Below are 19,266 nucleotides of genomic sequence, written 5' to 3' on the forward strand. Positions count from 1 at the left end.
CTCTGATTATCTTTCTTTGTTCTACTCTGTACATTCATTGTTGTGTCATGTTGCATCGTAATTTACTTCTGTACATGTTTAAATCACTTACTAAACATCATGCTCCTTGAGGGGAAGGACATGTTTTAATTCTCAAGGCTTATCATAGAGCCTGGAACATATAGCTGTTTGGTTGTATATCTCAAAAAAAAAAAGGCCAGCAAATAAAAATCTTGTATTAGTTCTTATAATTAATATCAAAATAGACTTTATCATAGTACTTTAAAAATTTAACAACTTGGGGAACAAAGCATTGAATAAAAATTTTAAAATAAATTGGAAATTTTCTTTACTGATCTTTGTTTTTCTTATTTATTTATTTACTTACTTACTTATTTAAAGCATGCAAGCCAGTTGTGGGGGGACGGATAGGGGCAGAGGGAAAGGGGGAGAAAGAATCTTAGGCAGGCTCTAAGCCCAGCGCAGGGCCCAGTGCGGGACTCAGTCTCACAACCCTGAGATCATGATGTTAGCCAAAATCAAGAGTCAGGTGTTTTACTGACTGAGCCATCCAGGTGCCCTTCTATTATCATTTTTAATATTGAATTTCCATATAATTGCAGGGCAAATGTTATATGAAATGTCATTTTCTACTGTGACTTATTAATACTTAAAGTTTGTACGGAATAAACTTGACAATTTTGTTAAAATTTGAGGGGTTTTTTTTTGTTTTTTAAAACGTCTCTTTGCAAATGGCATAGTCATACCTCCTGGTAATAAGTTTGTTTTTTGTTTTTTCTTTTTTCCTCATTACTTATTTAATAGCAGTAAAAGCAACAACAACACAAGATTAAAGATAGTTGAATGTTAATTTTAGATTAGCTTGCCATAAAATTTTATCTGTTTTATATTCTGTATTAAGGTAAACAAAATCATTTATTTTAGATTAGGTCTGACAAGAAGATTCAAGGACATAGTTCTTTGCTTTCAGTTCTCTAAAGTATGTGGATTAATAACCGAGATGTTTAGCTAACTCCTCTCATCTTGGAGGTCTGCAAGCAGAATGACTCAAGGAAAGAGGGACAAAATTTAAGGCTGCATTGTATGAATAATTACTATGTAAATAAGTAGGAAGCCTACACTTAATTCACCTTTGTAATGATTAACTCTATTAATCTTTAGTCTCTTATTTGTAAAATAAGGATTTTTATCAGATACATTTCAAGACTTATAAAACTCTTAAATGTTGCATATTATAATATAAGATCTGATCATTTGGGACTGTTATTGGTGGAATATATGAGTATTCATTTATTCAGAGTAGCAAGAAATTCATATTTTTGATGTTTTCTTCATGCCTATGCCTTGTTTACTTTCTGTGTACTTTAAGGTAGTCTTATTGGTATTATTATCATCCCACATGGAAATTATTAAGATATGGTTGGATGAGGCTGAATGCACCTTATGAAAAAGATTATTGGATCTCTGTAAAGTGGAGTGGTAATCTGTCTTAGTTGACAACTGAGACTCCAAAAGGAAATACTGGGAAAGAACCAGGATCCTGAATATTAAACTTTTGTGTATCATCTCTAAAGAAGAGGTTAAGGGTATGTCTCATATTTTATTAAGTATAGCTACTAATTTGTATAGTATAAGTCCCTCTGTTTTCATCTTATTTCCTTTTCTTATATCTCTTCCTATTTCCATTTTCTCATGTTCCACCAAACTTAGACTGATTTTTACCTATTGAAGTAGTGAATATTTTCTTTAATATCTAGAATTAATATCTAGAATATCCAGAAGGGAAATACTGATTTAGTATACAACTAACAATATTGGAATTTTTTAGAGGTAACCTTAGAAATTCTCCTAAATTCTGGAGATAATAACTGTATCGAAGGAGTTTTCTTTCCTAATGACTAAGGTGCAGTTATGAGGTCTTTCTTGAATAGAAGTAATATTTGAATTTTTTTTTATTCTTGGCCTATCCACCTAAATATGGCATAGAAATTGTTGTTGAATTTTATATCTATATTAAAATACAAGTGTGAAATCTGTGGCCTGGTTTGTTTTGTAATTCTATGTATTTTTCTTTTTGGACTGAATTTCTCATTTTGAGGTAAACATACTTTGTATTAAGTTTTGAATTCTTAGTGAGAGGGTTGCCATTGAGTAATTGTAATTATTAATTAGCAAGTCACTTTCAACACCCCTGGATTTGTTTCCTCATCTTTACAATCATGAGATTACATGATTCATAGATTCCTAACACTTAAATTATTTGATGATATACTTTTCTTAAAAAGGTAATACACAGTAAAATTGATTCTTTTTTTGGTGAACCATTTCATAAATTTTTAATACACACCAGGTTTATCTAACCACCACAATCAGAAAAGGGAACAGGGATGTTTGTAGTTGCACTCTCTCCCCATTCCCTATCCCCTGGCAATTGCTGGTCTATTTTCTGTCACAGTTGTTTGCTTTTCAAGAATGTCATATAAATGAAATCGTAAGCTATGTAATCTTTGAGACTGATTTCTTTCAGAGAATTGCATTTTGAAATTCATCCACATTTTTGCATTTATCAATAGTTCACTCTTTTTTATTGCTGAGTAGTAAGTCTGTTATATAAATGTACCACAACTTGTTTATCCACTAACCAAGAACTTTAAAGTGGTTTTCCAGTTTTTGTCAACTATCAGTAAAGCTGCTCTAACTACCCATTAACAGGTTTTTGTGTGACCATGTTTTTTTAGTTCACTTTAGTAAATACTTAGGAGTGTGATTGCTAAGTCACATGTTAGAGTATGTTTAACATTATAAGAAACAAAACAGGTGAACATAGAGGAAGAAAAAAGAGAGGGAAGCAAACCATAAGAGACTCTTAACTACAGAGAATGGAGTTGATGGAGGGAGGTGGGCCGGGGATGGACTAAATGGGTGATATTAAGGATTATGCTGAACACTGCATATTAAATGTAAGTGATGAATTCTACTTCTGAAACCAATTTTACCATATATGGTAGCTCACTAGAATTTAAATAAAAACTTGAAATAAAATTTTTTTAAAAAGCTCCCGAAATGTTTTTAAGAGTGGCTGTATCGTTTATCATTCCTTTTTTTAAAGATTTATTTATTTATTTATTTGACAGACAGAGATCACAAGTAGGCAGAGAGGCAGACAGAGAGAGAGGGAAGCAGGCTCCCTGCTCAGCAGAGAGCCCGATATGGGACTCGATCCCAGGACCCTGAGATCATGACCTGAGCTGAAGGCAGCAGCTTAACCCACTGAGCCACCCAGGCACCCATCGTTTATCATTCTTATCAGGACTGTATTAAAGTTCTAGTTGTTCTACATCCTCTCCAGCACTTGGTATTGTTAATATATTTTTTAACCAGTCTAACAAATGTATAGTGGTTGATGAGACACATTATTGTAATCAGAGGTAGGAAAGAAGAAAAATAAAGTAACACCATCTTTAGGAGAATTTATGAAAGAACTGTGCATGCCCTAAGTACAGAATAAAGAAGTCTTCTCTACCAGGAGATACATGTCAATATCAAACATTAAGATGTAATAGATACAAGCAGTTCTGAAATTTCTAATGCCTAAGTTGCTTATTTAACCTTAAATAATGTTACAGCCCACAATCTTACCTGTGCTATTTTTGTAAAATATTAAGAAAGCTAAACCTGAGGTTGTACTAGTTACAGAAGATCACAACATTACTTTAGTTGATGACCTATGCCAAAGGTCATCCTGAGTACACAAATTAATTGATTAAGCACTCATTAAAATAAGTGAGCATTCATTATAGTCTGAGCAGGTTCAGATGGCTCTATAAGGTAAGCATTTCTGTTTAAACACAAAAGCTCAATTCTGGAGGAAATATAAACAGTTAATGTAATTGTAGCAATTTGTTCTTTCTTTTTTTTCAAGATTTTATTTATTATTTATTTGTCAGAAAGAAGGAGAGTCTGAGCAGGGGAAGTGGCAGATAGAGCAGGCAGAGGGAGAAGCAGATTCCCTGATGAGCAAGGAGCCTGATGTGGGATTCAATCCCAGGACCCTGGGATCATGACCTGAGCTGAAGGCAGATGCTTAACCCACTGAGCCACCCAAGCATCCTGGGAGCAGTTTATTCTTAAAATAATTTACAAGTATCAGGTGAAAAACAGAATGTTGGCAAGTAAACAGTAGCTAAGACTTTAGATGGAAGTTTGTGAAGGAGATAGATAAATGGTAAGCTAGTGCTTCAGTATATTTCTTTGATTAATTTAAATGTGGCTAGGTTTACTTCAACTATATTTCCTCTTACCTTTTTTTTTTAATGCAGGAAATAAATAAATAGTCCTTTTTCCATAAGCAGACATCCTGACTGTACACGTACCATTTCATGAATATTGAGCACTGAGAGTCAGCTGGGTATGAAATAAAGATCAAAGACTATATGACCTGAGATTAATCCAGGAGTTGTGTGGTTATATACCACTTATGTCCCCTCCAGGACTTGTTTTTCTCATTTGTATAACCGGAGGATAGACTATGTATGCCCTTTCTAGGGTGTTTTGTGAATAAGGTGTTTTAATAGCTTGATGAAAGGTCAACTATGAGCACGTAATCTCTTCTGATTGTGAACATGAAACCTCTTTTTAGACATAAGTCTGAAATTTTCTTGGTTGAGGGAAGACTCAAGGTCAGCTACAAGGTCACCTCCTAAAGAAGCAAGGAACCAGTTTAAGGCTGCACCTTAAGTAATCAGGAACCTTTTAAAAAAGCATATGGATTGCTCCTGTGTTCTAAAACTCTCATTCATCTTGGAAGACAATTGCTTAGTTGTGGTTTTAGAAAAAATACTGAAAGCACCGAAAATAGCTTATCTGTTGCTCTACATATTGTTGGCAAAACTACTAACAGATTCAGTTTTTACTAATTATTCTGGCTCTGGAAGATCTCAGCCGTAGGGATAGTTTAACCACATTGTATTTTCTGATGACTTCCAAAGCAGTACACCTGACTAAGCTCTTTCATTTTCTTACTATTTTGTCCCTCATCCTTTGAATAATATCTGGATAGATATAATGTAATCAGTTCTCTGTGTTAAATTCCCTTTGTTCAAAATACCTAGTATGGTTTCTGTTTATCAGCTAGACTGAATGATTTTCCATCTTCCTAATACCATACAACAAACTGAGAATACTATAACTCCAACCTGCTTAACTCCACTTAATTTGTGTGCCATTCTTGTCCATATTCTAGTTCTATCATTTTATCTTCATTTCTACAAATTAGATCTGATTATTATTTTATTTAATCATTGTTGGTTTTTAATTACCCATGTTTATCATTTTCTTTTTTTTTCCCTCTGTTCCACTTTCCTGAATCTGAGATTTGCATATTTCATCAGTTATGGGAAATTCTTAGCCCCTGGTTTTTGTTTTTTTGTTTTTTTGAATATGGCACCTCCTATGTTCACTCCACTCTTTCATTTTGGGAACTCCAGTTAGATTCATGGTAATTTCTTCAGGTCTATCTCCATTTCTCTAATACTCTTTCACCTGTGTCTGGTTCGCTCTTGAGGACATAAATTTCTAATTTCTGTTACATATTTTTTACTACTTCTAGTTTTGGTAATTTTTAATAGTCTTGTTTTGTTAATCTTGGTACTTTTTGATAGTTTCTTGTCCTGGCCATTCTTTTGATACTTTTTAAATTTAGTTTTACATATTAAATTAAACTTTTTCATATTCGATATTAGAGAATGACAATAAGTGAAATTTTTGCCATGTTACTCCTGTAGCTTTTTTCCTCGCTCAGGGTGATTTTTTTTTTTCTACCTGAGCTTTGTGATTTATAATTGTGTGCACATTTTCACTGGAACTTTATCTGTGGAGGTTCTTTCAGGTCTGAATTTATTTATTTACTTATAGATTTATTTTAGGGAGAATGCACAAGTGGGAGGGGTTGGGAGAGGGAAAGAGAATGTCAAGGCAATTCTGCACTGAGCTCGAGCCTGATATGGGCCCAATCCTGTGACTCTTAGATCATGACCTGAGGCAAGACCAAGAGGTGGTCCAGCTGACTGCTCCACCTAGGTGCCTCTAGGTTTGTTGTTTTTCGAAGAGGATTTGCATTTCTTTTGGTAAGATGCTTGGAAGCATTATCAACCTGTGGCCCATTAAAATAAATTTTGGGGACGATGTAGATAGTATGATTTCCTGTGTCAAACCTAGATGAGGGCAGTAAGAATGTTTAAAAGATAACCATTCTTTCCCACAGTTATCCTAAGCCAAAGGCAAGTCAGCAGATAATTCAGCCATTATGGATGGCACCTTATAAGCTGTCTGTCTTTAATTAGGCTTTTTCTGATTTCATTGCTCACTTTGTAGGTTTCTGCCACAGCCTTTTCTTGGGCTCTTATTAAAACCAAGCTTTATTCCAACAGGATGATGAGAGTTTAACAAGTCTCTTTTTATCACAAAAGCAAAAGCATTCTCAGAAAAACAAAGCTACAGATGTATCTGTACAAAGCTATCTGCCCTAGAATTGCGTCATATGCGCCATGTACTGACTTCTCCAAGTGAGACTGAGAAATTTTGTTTTCCCTCTTAACTTGCCTCTTATTTTTTTTTTAAAGATTTTATTTATTTATTTGACAGAGAGAGATCACAAGTAGACAGAGAGGCAGGCAGAGATAGAGGCGGAAGCAGGCTCCCCGCCGAGCAGAGAGCCCGATGCGGGACTCGATCCCAGGACCCTGCGATCATGACCTGAGCCGAAGGCAGCGGCTTAACCCACTGAGCCACCCAGGCGCCCCAACTTGCCTCTTATTTTAAGCAGGAGAGGAGATTGAACATGGAGTATGAAGTTAGTACTTAAAGATTACAAATATTTTCTAACTCTATAGTTTATTTTAGGTGTCTCACAGTACTTTGTTTTTTGTTTTTGTTTTTTTTTAGAGTGGGGGTGGGAGGGATAGGCAGAGAGAGAGAATCTTAAGTAGGCTTCATGCCCAGCATGGAGTCAGATGCTGGCCAGGCTTGATTTCACAACTCTGAGATCAGGACCTGAGCGGAAATCAAGAGTTGAATGTTTAACCTACTGAGCCACATAGATACCCCAGCACTTTGAATTTTATCGGTGGTTATCTTTTTTAAAAATTACTTTGGTGAAATTAATTTAAGATGTTCTCCATTTAACATAATTTTCAAATTTATTGACATAATTTATAATATCTGTTATTCATTTAAAGTCAGCATGTATCTGTAGTAACGTTTGCTCTTTCATTCCTCATACTGGTATGTTACCATTTTTCTTCCTTGACCACTTTTCTAAGATTTCTCTTGTTATTATTCTGCCCCTTCAAAAAAAAGAAAAATTCTTTACTGATCTTTTCTTTTGTGTATTTGATTTTATTTTGTTAATCTCTACCCTAATATTTAGTACTTCCTTTCTGCTGTTCTCTTTGGAATGTCTTAGCTATTTTTTTTTAAAACTAACTTGAGACAGATGCTTAGAACTTTAAAATTTATTCTCTTTCCTAATATATGTTTTTAGGGTTATGAATATCCTCTCAGTATTGCTTAACTGCATTTTCCATATGTAAAATTTTTTAAATTTTTTTATATAATTGATATGCAACATTATATAAGTTTAAGGTTAACAACATGTTGGTTTGATACATTTATATATTGCAACATGATTATCACCATAGCATTAGCTGACGGCTTTATCAAGTGATAGATATCATTGTCTTCTTTTTTGTGGTGGAAGCAATTAAGACCTAGTCTCTTAGTACCTCTGACATTTATAATACAGCATTGTTGTTTATAATCACTCTGCTGTGCTTTAGATCTCTAGGACCTACTTATTTATCAGTTCCAAATTTATGCCCTTAAACAACACATCCTCAATTTTCCCACCTCCAGCATCTGGTAACCATCATTTTACCTTCTATTTTATGATATTTTAGCTTTTTTAGATTCCACATATAAGTGATACCATACAGTATTTGTCTTTTTGGGTCTGACTTACCTCACTTAGCATTATGCCCTCAAAATCCATGTCACAATGGCTGAATAATACAAATTCCATTTTGTGTGTGTATGTATACATACATACATAGGTACATACATATACCCCCCCCACATCTTTATCCATATTGCTATTGTTGGATCTTTAGGTTATTTTCAGATGTTGACTGTTGTGAGTAAATGCTTTAATAAACATGGGAGTGCACATATCTCTTCGGCATGTTTTTATTTCCTTTAAGTATATACCCAGGAGTGGGATTGCTGAATCATGTGGCAGTTCTATTTTTAATTTTTTGAGGAAACTTCATACTGTTTTCCATAATAGCTAAACCGTTTACATTCCCGCCAACAATATACATGGGTTCCTCTATCTCCAAAGCCTTTGAGGACACTTGTTACCTCTTGTCTTCTTGATGATCTTTTGAAAAAATGTTTATTTAGTTCTTCTGCCCATTTTTTAATCAGATTTTTTTTTTCTCCTTGAGTTTTGTGGATCTTTATATACTTTGGATATTAACCCCTTATTAGATAACTTGCAAATATTTTCTTGCATTCTGTATATCACTTCATTTTCTTGATTGTTTTTTGCTGTGCATAACTTTTTAGTTTGATGCAGATTGAGTTTATTTTTGCTTTTGTTGTTTGTGCTTTTGGTGTTACATCCAAAAAACTATTACCAAGACCATTGTCAAGGGTGCTTTCCTATATTTTCTTCTAAGAGTTTTATGGTATCAGGTTTTATGTTTAAGTCTGACTTACATTGAGATACACAAGATTTGTCTGCCTATTACTGAATGCTAATGTGGACGAGACTGCTCCCATGTCCTTTGGCCTATGGTACTGGATACCACAGATTTCACAAAGGCACTTTTGTTCATAGACGGATGTCTAATTTATTGTTTAAAAGAGGGTGTACAGGGGCGCCTGGGTGGCTCAGTGGGTTAAGCCTCTGCATTTGGCTCAGGTAATGATCTCAGGATCTCAGGATCCTGGGATCGAGCCCCACATCAGGCTCTCTGATCAGCCAGGAGCCTGCTTCTCCCTCTCTATCTGCCTGCCTCTCTGCCGACTTCTGACTACTTGTGATTTCTCTCTCTGTCAAATACATAAAAATAAAAAATCTTTTTAAAAAATTTTAAAAAAATAAAAGGGTGTACAAAAAGGAAGAACATCTATAACACAATGGTGCTGATATCACCTAAAGTTCTGATCTGTTTGAGATCATTTTCTCATTTTCATTGTGTCTCTGTTGTCTCATGAACTAGTTAAAAGTGTGTTTTTTAGTTATTAAACATGAGGACTTCCCAGTTATCCTTTATTTATTGATTTTTTTAATTAATTACACTGTAGTCCCTTGAAATTTGCTGAGACTTGCTTTATGTTCTGTGTGTGCCAAAAAAAAAAAAAAAACATATCCTCCAGTTGTTGGTTGTTATTCTTAGTATGTTTATAGGTTAGTTAAGCATTTAACTATGGTGTTAAAATCTGCATCCTTACCTGGATTTGTGTTTACTTTATTCATTAGTAAAAATACTGTTACTACTTAGTGGAATATAGAGTTATTGTTTTCTTTTTAATTCTGTCAACTTTTGCTTTCTTTTGTGGCCAAATTTAGAATTGATCTATCTTTTCAAGAGAAGGTGAATTGAACCTTCTATTGTTAATAAAATGAATTTCTTATCTCCAGAAATTTTTGTGTTAAAAGTGTCTTTTGCCTATTGTACTTTGGGGGTTGGAATTGTTGATTGTATGGAATACTTTTTTCTATTCTTTTACTTTCAGCTTTTCTATATTACTATATTTTAGATATGTGTCTTGTAAATAACATATAATTACATTTAGTTGTATAGTTTTTACCCAGATTAATCTTAGAATCAGTTTAAGATCTTTCTTTGTCTTTTACCTAGACCATTTACTCCATTATATTTAAGTAATTACTGATATATTTGGGTTTATATTTTGTGGTTTCAGTGCTTCTTCTTTCTTAGCATTTTTATAGTATTTTTAAACAGCAGTCAATTATTTTGGAAATTTTGGTTAATTTAGACAATATAAAATGCATGCTTATCAAACACTATTGTTAATCATTGTCCTTATTCATCTCCATACAATTCAGAGGTCTTAGGATGCCTCTACTTACCCACATCTTGATTTGTCTATTGTTGTTGCCTTATTTTTTTATTCTAGCTTTCTTAAAACTCTTACATGACTTTATTGATTTTATATAGTGGTCATTTAAAGTTTCTGACATATAAACCATTTTCTGTGCTCTTCATTCCTTATTTCCCTTTTGATACACTAATTTGTATCACTTTTAGAGCTTTCTTTTTAAGAGTTTATGTTTGTGACATTCTTTCCATCTTGATAATGTTTTAGTTTTTTCTTCATTCTTGCAAGGTATTTTCACTGAGTTTACAATATAAGCTTGATAATTATATGTTACGAAGAAACTATCATTCTGTCTTCTAGCTTTCATTGCTATTTTTGAAAAGTCTATTGTCAATCTATAGTGGCTTCCTTAAAGGTACCATTTTATTGGCTACTGTTAAGATTTTGTATTTGGTTTTTTGAAGTTTTGCCATGATGTGTCCAGGTATGGACTTTTTCCCATGTGTATGTGTGTATATACATATATAGATAGATAGATCTCTGCTTGTGGTTGATTGGGTAGCTTGAATTTATGGATTGGTATCTTTTATAAGTTCTGCAAAAATTGTCATTTTCTCTTCACATAATGTCTTCGAATCATTTTTCTTTCTTTCTCCTGAAACACAGTAAGTATATTTAGTTTTTGTTTTGTTGTTGTTGTTTTGTCCTCCATACCTTTTAATACCCTCCACCTGATTTTTAAAGTTACTTATTTTTCAATACTAGTCTGCTATTTTTCTATGTCTAATTTGCTGTTAAACTAATCCATTAAAATAGTTAAATCGAGATACTTGTAGTTTTAGAAGGAAAATAGACATGAAAATAGATCCTTGTAATACTGTATAATATATATTTCAATAGAGGGAAGAAAATATACTTTGGAGACACACTAGAAAGGGCACCTGAGCAGATTGGGGGATGGCTAGGGAAGAAAAAAGTAATGCCCTAGCTGAGTTAACAGTGGTATGGAGCAAGAAAAGTACATTGTATTTTGATGAATAAGAAGAGATTTTTTTTTAAAGCAAATTTTTTTGAATTTGACAAAAAACAATAATGGAAACTTAGTGACCATAAAGCTACTAATGCCTGGCTATGAAAGTGGGACTTTATTTGGGACCTTTTTGGTCTAATATATAAACATATTAAAACCTTGTTACTGAATTTTGTGTAACATTTCAAATTATATCATGATGTTTAGATGTAATGGTTAGAAGTACAAGTAATTCCTGTAATCCACCCCCCTCCCCAAAGCTGGTTTGGTAGTTATAACAAATAGATGCAGCAAATGGAGATTTGACATGAGTCTTAATCAGGGGTATAGTTTCTTAAAGTGGCAAAGTATGTACTTAAGAATAGATTCAACATTTGATCTTCTTAGAGTGGAAAAATAATTTCATTTTACAGAATTTTAAAAAATTGCCTCTTTTGCAAGAAGAGAACATGGGGAGTTCTGATTATCCCTGTTTTAAAATATGTCTTACCATGAAGGAAAGTGTTTAACAAATACACTGGCCACCGTATGTTTAATAATGCTGTAATTTTCCATAACCTGTAAGAGAGGAAATTGGAGAGGAAAAAAGGAGTTTGTTGAAAGGAAAAATAGGGGGATAACAAAGTGTTTCTCTAATTTCTCAATGAGTAAAAAGTGGGCTTTATAAAACTAGACATAGCTAAGGTTAAATTTCTGCCTTGGCATACACTTTTGTGACTTGTGCAAATTACTTGATCCTTCTAACTTTTAGTTGTTTTTATTTGTAAAGTGAGGTTATATTACAAAATTTCTGAGTTCCTTTGAAGACTAAATGAGCAGAAATACCAGCTACTTAACTGTTCCCTGTCATGTAATTTTATTGAGCCCTAAACATTGGCCTAAGCACTATACAGGCTTTGTCTTCACAATAACCCCCAATTTGTGGCTGAGGAAATGGCAGCACAGAGTAAGTAAGTATATGATCAGGATCACACCAATAAGCAGTAGCCACAGGATTTTAACCCAGGCATTCTAACCTCCAGAGCCTGGACTCCTTATCATTATATTATTTCTCATGTTCTTATAATCCTTATTAAAACTGAGGATATACTTTTCCATAAAAACCATGTTAGATTTTATAATACTATTACAAATTCTCAGACTGTTAGAATCAGTGTCTCTTTCAGTGTCTTAGTACAACCTGTTTTAATGTGCAAAAATTTCTTTTTTTTTTTTTAAGAATTTATTTATTTGACAGAGATCACAAGTAGGCAGAGAGACAGAGAGAGAGAGGAGGAGGAAGCAGGTTCCCCACTGAGCAGAGAGCCCGATGCAGGACTCGATCCCAGGACCCTGAGATCATGACCTGAGCTGAAGGCAGAGGCTTAACCCACTGAGCCACCCAGGTGCCCCAATGTGCAAAAATTTCTTATATAGCTTCTTTAACAGATTATAACCTAGCTCTTGTGTAAATGCTTGCAGAAACAGGGGATTTTATTACATTTTAAGGGTTCTGTTTCATTGTTAGATAACTTAAAATGTAAGGATTTCTCTTTATTCTGTGATAAAAATGTTTACCCTCACTACCTTTATCTGTTTGTTCTAAATTCTTTGCCCTGTGGGGAAATAGTAAGTGGATAGCTTCTTTCATAGACAGATATTTAAATATTTAGGTAAGAATCATTTCTCTTAAGGGGAATCCTCCTACACTGTTAGTGGGATTGCAAGCTGGTGCAACCACTCTGGAAAACAGCATGGAGGTTCCTCAAAAATTTGAAAATAGAACTACCCTACAACTTAGCAATCGCGCTACTGGGTGTTTACCCTAAAGATACAAATGTAGTGATCCGAAGGGGCACGTGCACCCCAAAGTTTAAAGCAGCAGTGTCCACAATAGCCAAACTATGGAAAGAACCTAGATTTCATCAACAGATGAATGGATAAAGAAGATGTGGTATATATATATACAATGGAATACTTTGCAGCCATCAAAAGAAATGAAATCTTGCCATTTGCAATAACGTGGATGGAACTAGAGGGTATTGTGCTGAGTGAAATAAGTCAGAGAAAGACAATTATCATATGATCTCCCTGATATGAAGAATTTGAGAGGAGACATGGGGAGTTAGGGAAGGAATAAATGAAACAAGATGGGATCAGGAGGGAGACAAACCATAAGAGACTCTTAATCTCACAAAAAAAAACCTGAGGGTTGCTGCGGGGAGGGAGTTAGGGAGAGGGTGGTTGGGTTATGGACATTGGGGAGGGTATGTGCTATCGTGAGTGCTGTGAAGTGTGTAAACCTGGTGATTCATAGACCTGTACCCCTGGGGTTAATAATACATTATATGTTTTTTAATTTTTTTTTTAAAGATTTTATTTATTTATTTATTTGACAGAGATCACAAGTAGATGGAGAGGCAGGCAGAGAGAGAGAGAGAGAGAGGGAAGCAGGCTCCCCGCTGAGCAGAGAGCCCGAATAATACATTATATGTTAATAAAAAATAAAAAAATTTAAAAAGAATCATTTCTCTTTCTCACCCTAGGCTAAGCATGATCAGCTATTTTACAGAAAATGCATTTCCACAACTGAGAGCCTTCTGTGAATGCATCCCAGTTCTTATTTTTTTTAAATGTGCTTACTATAAATTAACTTCATATGCCAAATTTTATGTGATTTCAATTTCTACAAGAAAGAAAGAAAATCTGACTGTTCAAAGATCTGAATAGACATAACTTTTTAGTCATTAGTATGAAGTGCAATTCATTTATAGACTCAATAGGAGATATGCTTACACTTTACACAGTAACTACTACTAGTTAATGTTTATTGAATATTTACTATGTGCCATGCCCTTTTCTAAGTTCTTTACAGTTCTAAGTTCTTTATTAAATCACAGTAACCCTGCATGCTTGATGCTATTTTTATTGTTTAACAATAACGACAATGAGGCACAGAGCTGTTAAGAGGCTTACCCTCTATTATATGGTTTGTACTAAATCTCAGTTCCAAAACTGAGATTCGGATGTAGGTACTCTTAACCACTATGATGCATATGTTTTAGTTTAGACTGATTCAACAAAATACCATATATTGGGTGGCTTAAATAACAGACATTTATTTCTCACAGTTCTAGAGGCTGGGAACTGAGATCGAGGTGCCAGCAGGGTCAGAGCTCTGGTGATGGGCCTCCTCCTGGTTTTAGACAGCGTCTTTTCTCTGTATCCTTACATGACAGAGAGACCATCCTCATGATCTAATTACCTACCAGAGGGCTCACCTCCAGTACCATCACATTAGGGTTTCAACATATGCATTTAGGGGGACATAAACATTCTGTCCATAACAATATGTTAAGTAGTTCATTTGTGAGTTTGTTCAGAAAAGTTGTCTATACTTAATATTCATTTTTAAAAATAAGAATATGTCACTTATAGGGGTGCCTGGGTGGCTCAGTGGGTTAAAGCCTCTGCCTTTGGTTCAGGTCATGATCCCAGGGTCCTGGGATCGAGCTCCACATCGGGCTCTATGCTCAGCAGGGAGTCTGCTTCCTCCTCTCTCTCTGCCTGCCTCTCTGCCTACTTGTGATCTCTGTCTGTCAAATAAATAAATAAAATCATTAAAAAAAAAAATGTCACTTATAAAATCAGCTTTTGGAGCACCTCATTTATAATGTGGGGAATTCAGTTACAATAGAAACCTTTCTTGAATTTGAATCTCAGCTAGTAACTGTTACTGCCTGTTTCCTGATGCATAAAATGTGGAGAAGTTATTTTAAGGATTAATATGCATACATATTTGTGTGTGTATAATTATACTATTATATATGTAAGTATGCATACATGCCGAGTCTAGTATAGTTGTGTACAAGGTTTTTAAATGGTAATAAGGCAGCATAGCACAGCACTTAGTAAGATAGACTTTGGTATGGAACTGACTTGCTAGATATATGACCTTGGGCCAGTTTCTTCACCACTCTGTCCCCTAGTTTTTTTTTTTTTTCCCTATAATGTGGGTGCAGTGCTCATTACAGGGCTGTTTATGAGGATTGATGAGTTTATAGAACCCTTACATCAAGACTTATACTTTGTAGCATAGTATATAAATGATAAAATTGTATTTTATATCCATAACTAGCATAGCACCTGTATTTTTGCAAGTTAATTAAGAAATTATGTTGAATTGTCTTTAAATTCATGAATTTTTTTAAAGGTATATAAAGCCAGATGTAAAATATTCATTAAAATCAGTTAGTCATACCATCTTTTATTGCACTTAACCCTGAAGCACAAAGGTTAAGTAACTTTCAGTTCAGACAATTTTCCTGTGATTGCCAAGTTACTTATAACTAAACCAGGTTTAGTACTCTAGTCATCTAAGTTGTTGTTTTTTTTTTAAGATTTTATTTATTTATTTGACAGAGAGAGAGAGAGATCACAAGTAGGCAGAGAGGCAGAGAGAGAGGGAAGGGGAAGCAGGCTCCCCGCCGAGCAGAGAGCCCGATGTGGGGCTCGATCTCAAGACCCTGAGATCATGACCTGAGCTGAAGGCAGAGGCTTAACCCACTGAGCCACCCAGGCGCCCCTAAGTTGTTTTTTTATAAGCAAGTGACCTAAGGTAGATAAAACACAAAATGATGAACTTCACTATGAAGAATTTTAGTTATACAGTAAAATTAGAAGTGTTTCAATAATGGATTCGCCAAAATAATTAGAAGTTTCTGGTCAAAGTTATTGTTTTTATTTCAAAGTAGAAGCACCACTGTATGCTTTATGAGAAACCACGGACTTTATGTTTTAGATATACCCCTATCATCAATATGGTATCAATCAATCAGTGTCCTTGAAACACTTTCCATTGTGATTGAACATCCTCCTAGTAGTAAACAAAATGTGAAATCCTTTATGTGTATGTTTAGGTTATTACTGGTAGTAATATATAATATATAATATAATATAACTTAGGTTATATACTGCTGGCATTATATTCTATTTACAAATAATTACTTTAGAGGAATCTGTACAATGTTTAAATATGCCACCTTCTTTAGCCAATCAGGTATTAAGTAGAGATTTAGTACAATTGTTGAATAGATGAGTCAAATTATTTTATTTAATGTAAACATAATAGTGTTGGGAAGACTTTGGGGCAGTGATCTAATTCAGTTTCAGACTCAGTGTATCCCTGGCAGATGATCCTGCAACTCTACTTGAATATTTTCTTGGCTTGAATTCTTGTATTATCGGTAAGCATAAGGAGATTCCATTCAGGTGACTTAAAGCTCATCTCAAACCCTATAATTCTGTATTCTTTGAGAATATCAACTTCTAATTTTAAGCAGCAATTGGTCCTAGTAAGTAATTTTTACATACTCTTTAATTTACAGATTGCCCAAGGACTCCAGATACTCCCAGCAGTGACCCTCGTTGTTCCACTAGTAATAATAGATTGATGGCCTTACAAAAACAATTGGATATAGAACTTAAAGTAAAACAAGGTGCAGAGAACATGATACAGATGTATTCAAATGGATCTTCCAAGGTAAGTACTATAAATGTAAGTGTATACAGCCAGTCCGCATTATTTACATATTCCATATGTGTGAATTCACCTATCTGATAAAACTCATTTGTAAACCCAGCATCCATACTTCTGGCATTTTCACAGTCATTTGTGGACATGCACAGAGGGCTGAAGAATGTGAGTTGTCTGATGTGCATGCTCAAAATTGAGGTCAGACAAGGTGCTCTACCTTCTTCTTTAAGCTCTTACCCTGTAAACAAGTATCCTTTTCATGGTCTGTTTAGTACCACAGTTTTTGCATTTTTGTGCTTACGGTGATTTTGCTGTTTAAACGTGTATTATGATTTCTAAGACCATTTTAGCTTCTAAATTTGAAAGTATTGATGATAAAACAAGTTAGAAACAATAGTTTTTTAAAATAATATTTTTAGGGGTGCCTGGGTGGCTCGGTTGGCTAAGCATCTGCCTTCAGTTCAGGTCATGATCCCAGCATCTTGGAATTGCTTCTCCCTCTACCTGCTGCTCCCCCTGCTTGTGAGCGTGCTGTCTCTCGCTGTCTGTCTCTCTGACAAATACATAAATAAAATCTTTAAAAAAAAATATTTTAAAAATTACTTACTCCTACTAAAACCAGTTAAGAAAAATTTAGCTGTATGAGTAAAGGGTTCCTGGGATTAAGCCCCACATCAGGCTTCCTGCTAAGTGGGGAGCCTGCTTCTTCCTCTCCCTCTCCCCTTGCTTGTGTTCCCTCTCTTGCTGTCTCTCTCTGTCAAATAAATAAATAAAATTTTTTAAAAATTTAGACCCTAATATTAGTTTTCTAGCACTATGGGAATCTGGAATGGGCATATAATTCCTAATCGAAAGTCATCTTATGGGGAGCAGTTGATACTAATAGGAATGTGTCCTTGTTCTGCGGTATAATGTAGAAGAGAAAGTGTTGGGAACGACTAAACCGATTGTTTTAAAGGTTCTTTGCAATCTAAGGTTCTGTAATTTTATAATTTCCATAAAGTCTTATTAGAAAGGTGGACTTATAAAATTTACCTTGGTATTCTCAACTAATTTAAAGATTTTGCCTCTGCAAATTAATGTTTCTTTCATATTTTAATAGATATTTCCTAAGTAATTTCAGAATAAAAGTTGTTAGATTGTGTTTTGATTTTGTTTTGTTTTATTTAAGAATTTGAAATGGGGGCTGGGGTAGAATTTTAACTTGGAGCTATGCACCCTGCCCACCCACCCAAGGAAATCTGGGAAGATACAGAAAAGGGAGAAATGTGTATATATTAATAAGTAAGATTTTTTTAAGTTTAATAATGAAAACTAGATTATATGCCATATTGCAAATGAATTTTTAAATTATTTTTAGGGAAAATATTTGTTTTCTACTTGATATATTACTTATATGATATTTAATAGCATATTTTATTAACTGAACACTCATGGGGTGGTAGTATTTTTCTGTGTTTTTATTTTTGGTGTTGACCTTTACTTTTGAACATTTTTCATTTTTAGCAAATGTTATTTTGGGCTTTTTTTGTTTTAAGGCAAATACTATGTTCTTGGAACTGTGAATGCATCATATTATGCTGGGTGTTTTAAAATTAAATTTATTCAGGAGCATGTGGGTGGTGTAGTCAGTTGTTGCGCCAGTGACTCTTGGTTTCCACTCAGGTCCTGAGAACAGGATCTGCCTGGGACTCTCTCTCCTTCTCCCTCTCCCTCTGCATGCTCTCTCTCTCTCAAATAAATAAGTCTTAAAAAAAAAATTAAATTTACCTAGCTACCACCCCCTGGAGTAAGTTTTTTAAAAACAAAGTTGATGGATTAGATTGAGAGGTTTATGAACCCTTTGACATTAAAGCAAAAGTGAATGTGTATGTTGATAGATGGATGAATGAGAAGGCCATACGTTACATTCTTAAATGGTCTATAATTGCCCTACTCCACTCCCAATATGAACAGGTTTATGGAAATATTGGAAATAAAATAGATAACTTATGATAACCACAGGTCCAAAATGAACAGAACTATGAGCATCCTACTGAAACAAGAGATAATTTTCTACTAGCTTTTTATTTTTTTCCAAGATTTATTTATTTATTTATTTATTTGCGAGAGAGCGAGTGAGTGGTGGAGGCGGGAGAGGGAGAGAGAAACTTTAGCAAACTGTGCTGGGTGTGGAGCCTAGTGCAGGGCTCAGTCCCACAACCCTGAGATCACAATCTGAGCTGAAACCAAGAATCATATGCTCAAGCGACTGCACCACCCAGATACCCCAGTAGCTTTTTATTTTTAATTAGGGGATTTATTAGTTTGAGAAGGGATCAAGTAGACCGGTTTAGCTGCTAAGTCTCTGAGGTAGACCTGCTAGTTATTTCTGTCTAGATTTGGTCTTGTTTTCATTTCTCATCTTTAAACTTTTCATTGGGTCAAAGTGTATCTCTGTGAGATTAGGAAAATTTATAAATTGTAGTTATGTGGAATATTAATTTGTTAAGGACTTAACAGTTTGATAAGTATTCTGCTGGACTCTGGAGTATAAATGTAATAAAGTTAATGCCTTATAACATAATAGGTAGTAACAGATAACAAATATCCCACT

The 19,266-nt window shown here is 34.4% G+C and overlaps 1 protein-coding gene across 3 annotated transcripts in view; it reads left to right on the forward strand.

Annotated features, from left to right (window-relative positions):
• The window catches only part of PKN2 (protein kinase N2), a 128,998-nt gene that overhangs the window by 45,533 nt on the left and 64,199 nt on the right, over positions 1-19,266 (forward strand). For all 3 annotated transcript variants that reach the window (XR_004383790.1, XM_032867057.1, XM_032867059.1), the window contains exon 3: positions 16,522-16,676. Coding sequence is in view for 2 of the 3 variants with exons in the window: in XM_032867057.1 (XP_032722948.1) it covers positions 16,522-16,676 (155 nt within the window). In the remaining variant the exon portion in view is untranslated. The remainder of the gene's footprint in view (positions 1-16,521; positions 16,677-19,266) is intronic.

This window comes from Lontra canadensis, unplaced genomic scaffold, assembly GCF_010015895.1.
Source record: "Lontra canadensis isolate GAN:19392208 unplaced genomic scaffold, GSC_riverotter_1.0 scaffold33, whole genome shotgun sequence".
Taxonomy (NCBI): domain Eukaryota; kingdom Metazoa; phylum Chordata; class Mammalia; order Carnivora; family Mustelidae; genus Lontra; species Lontra canadensis.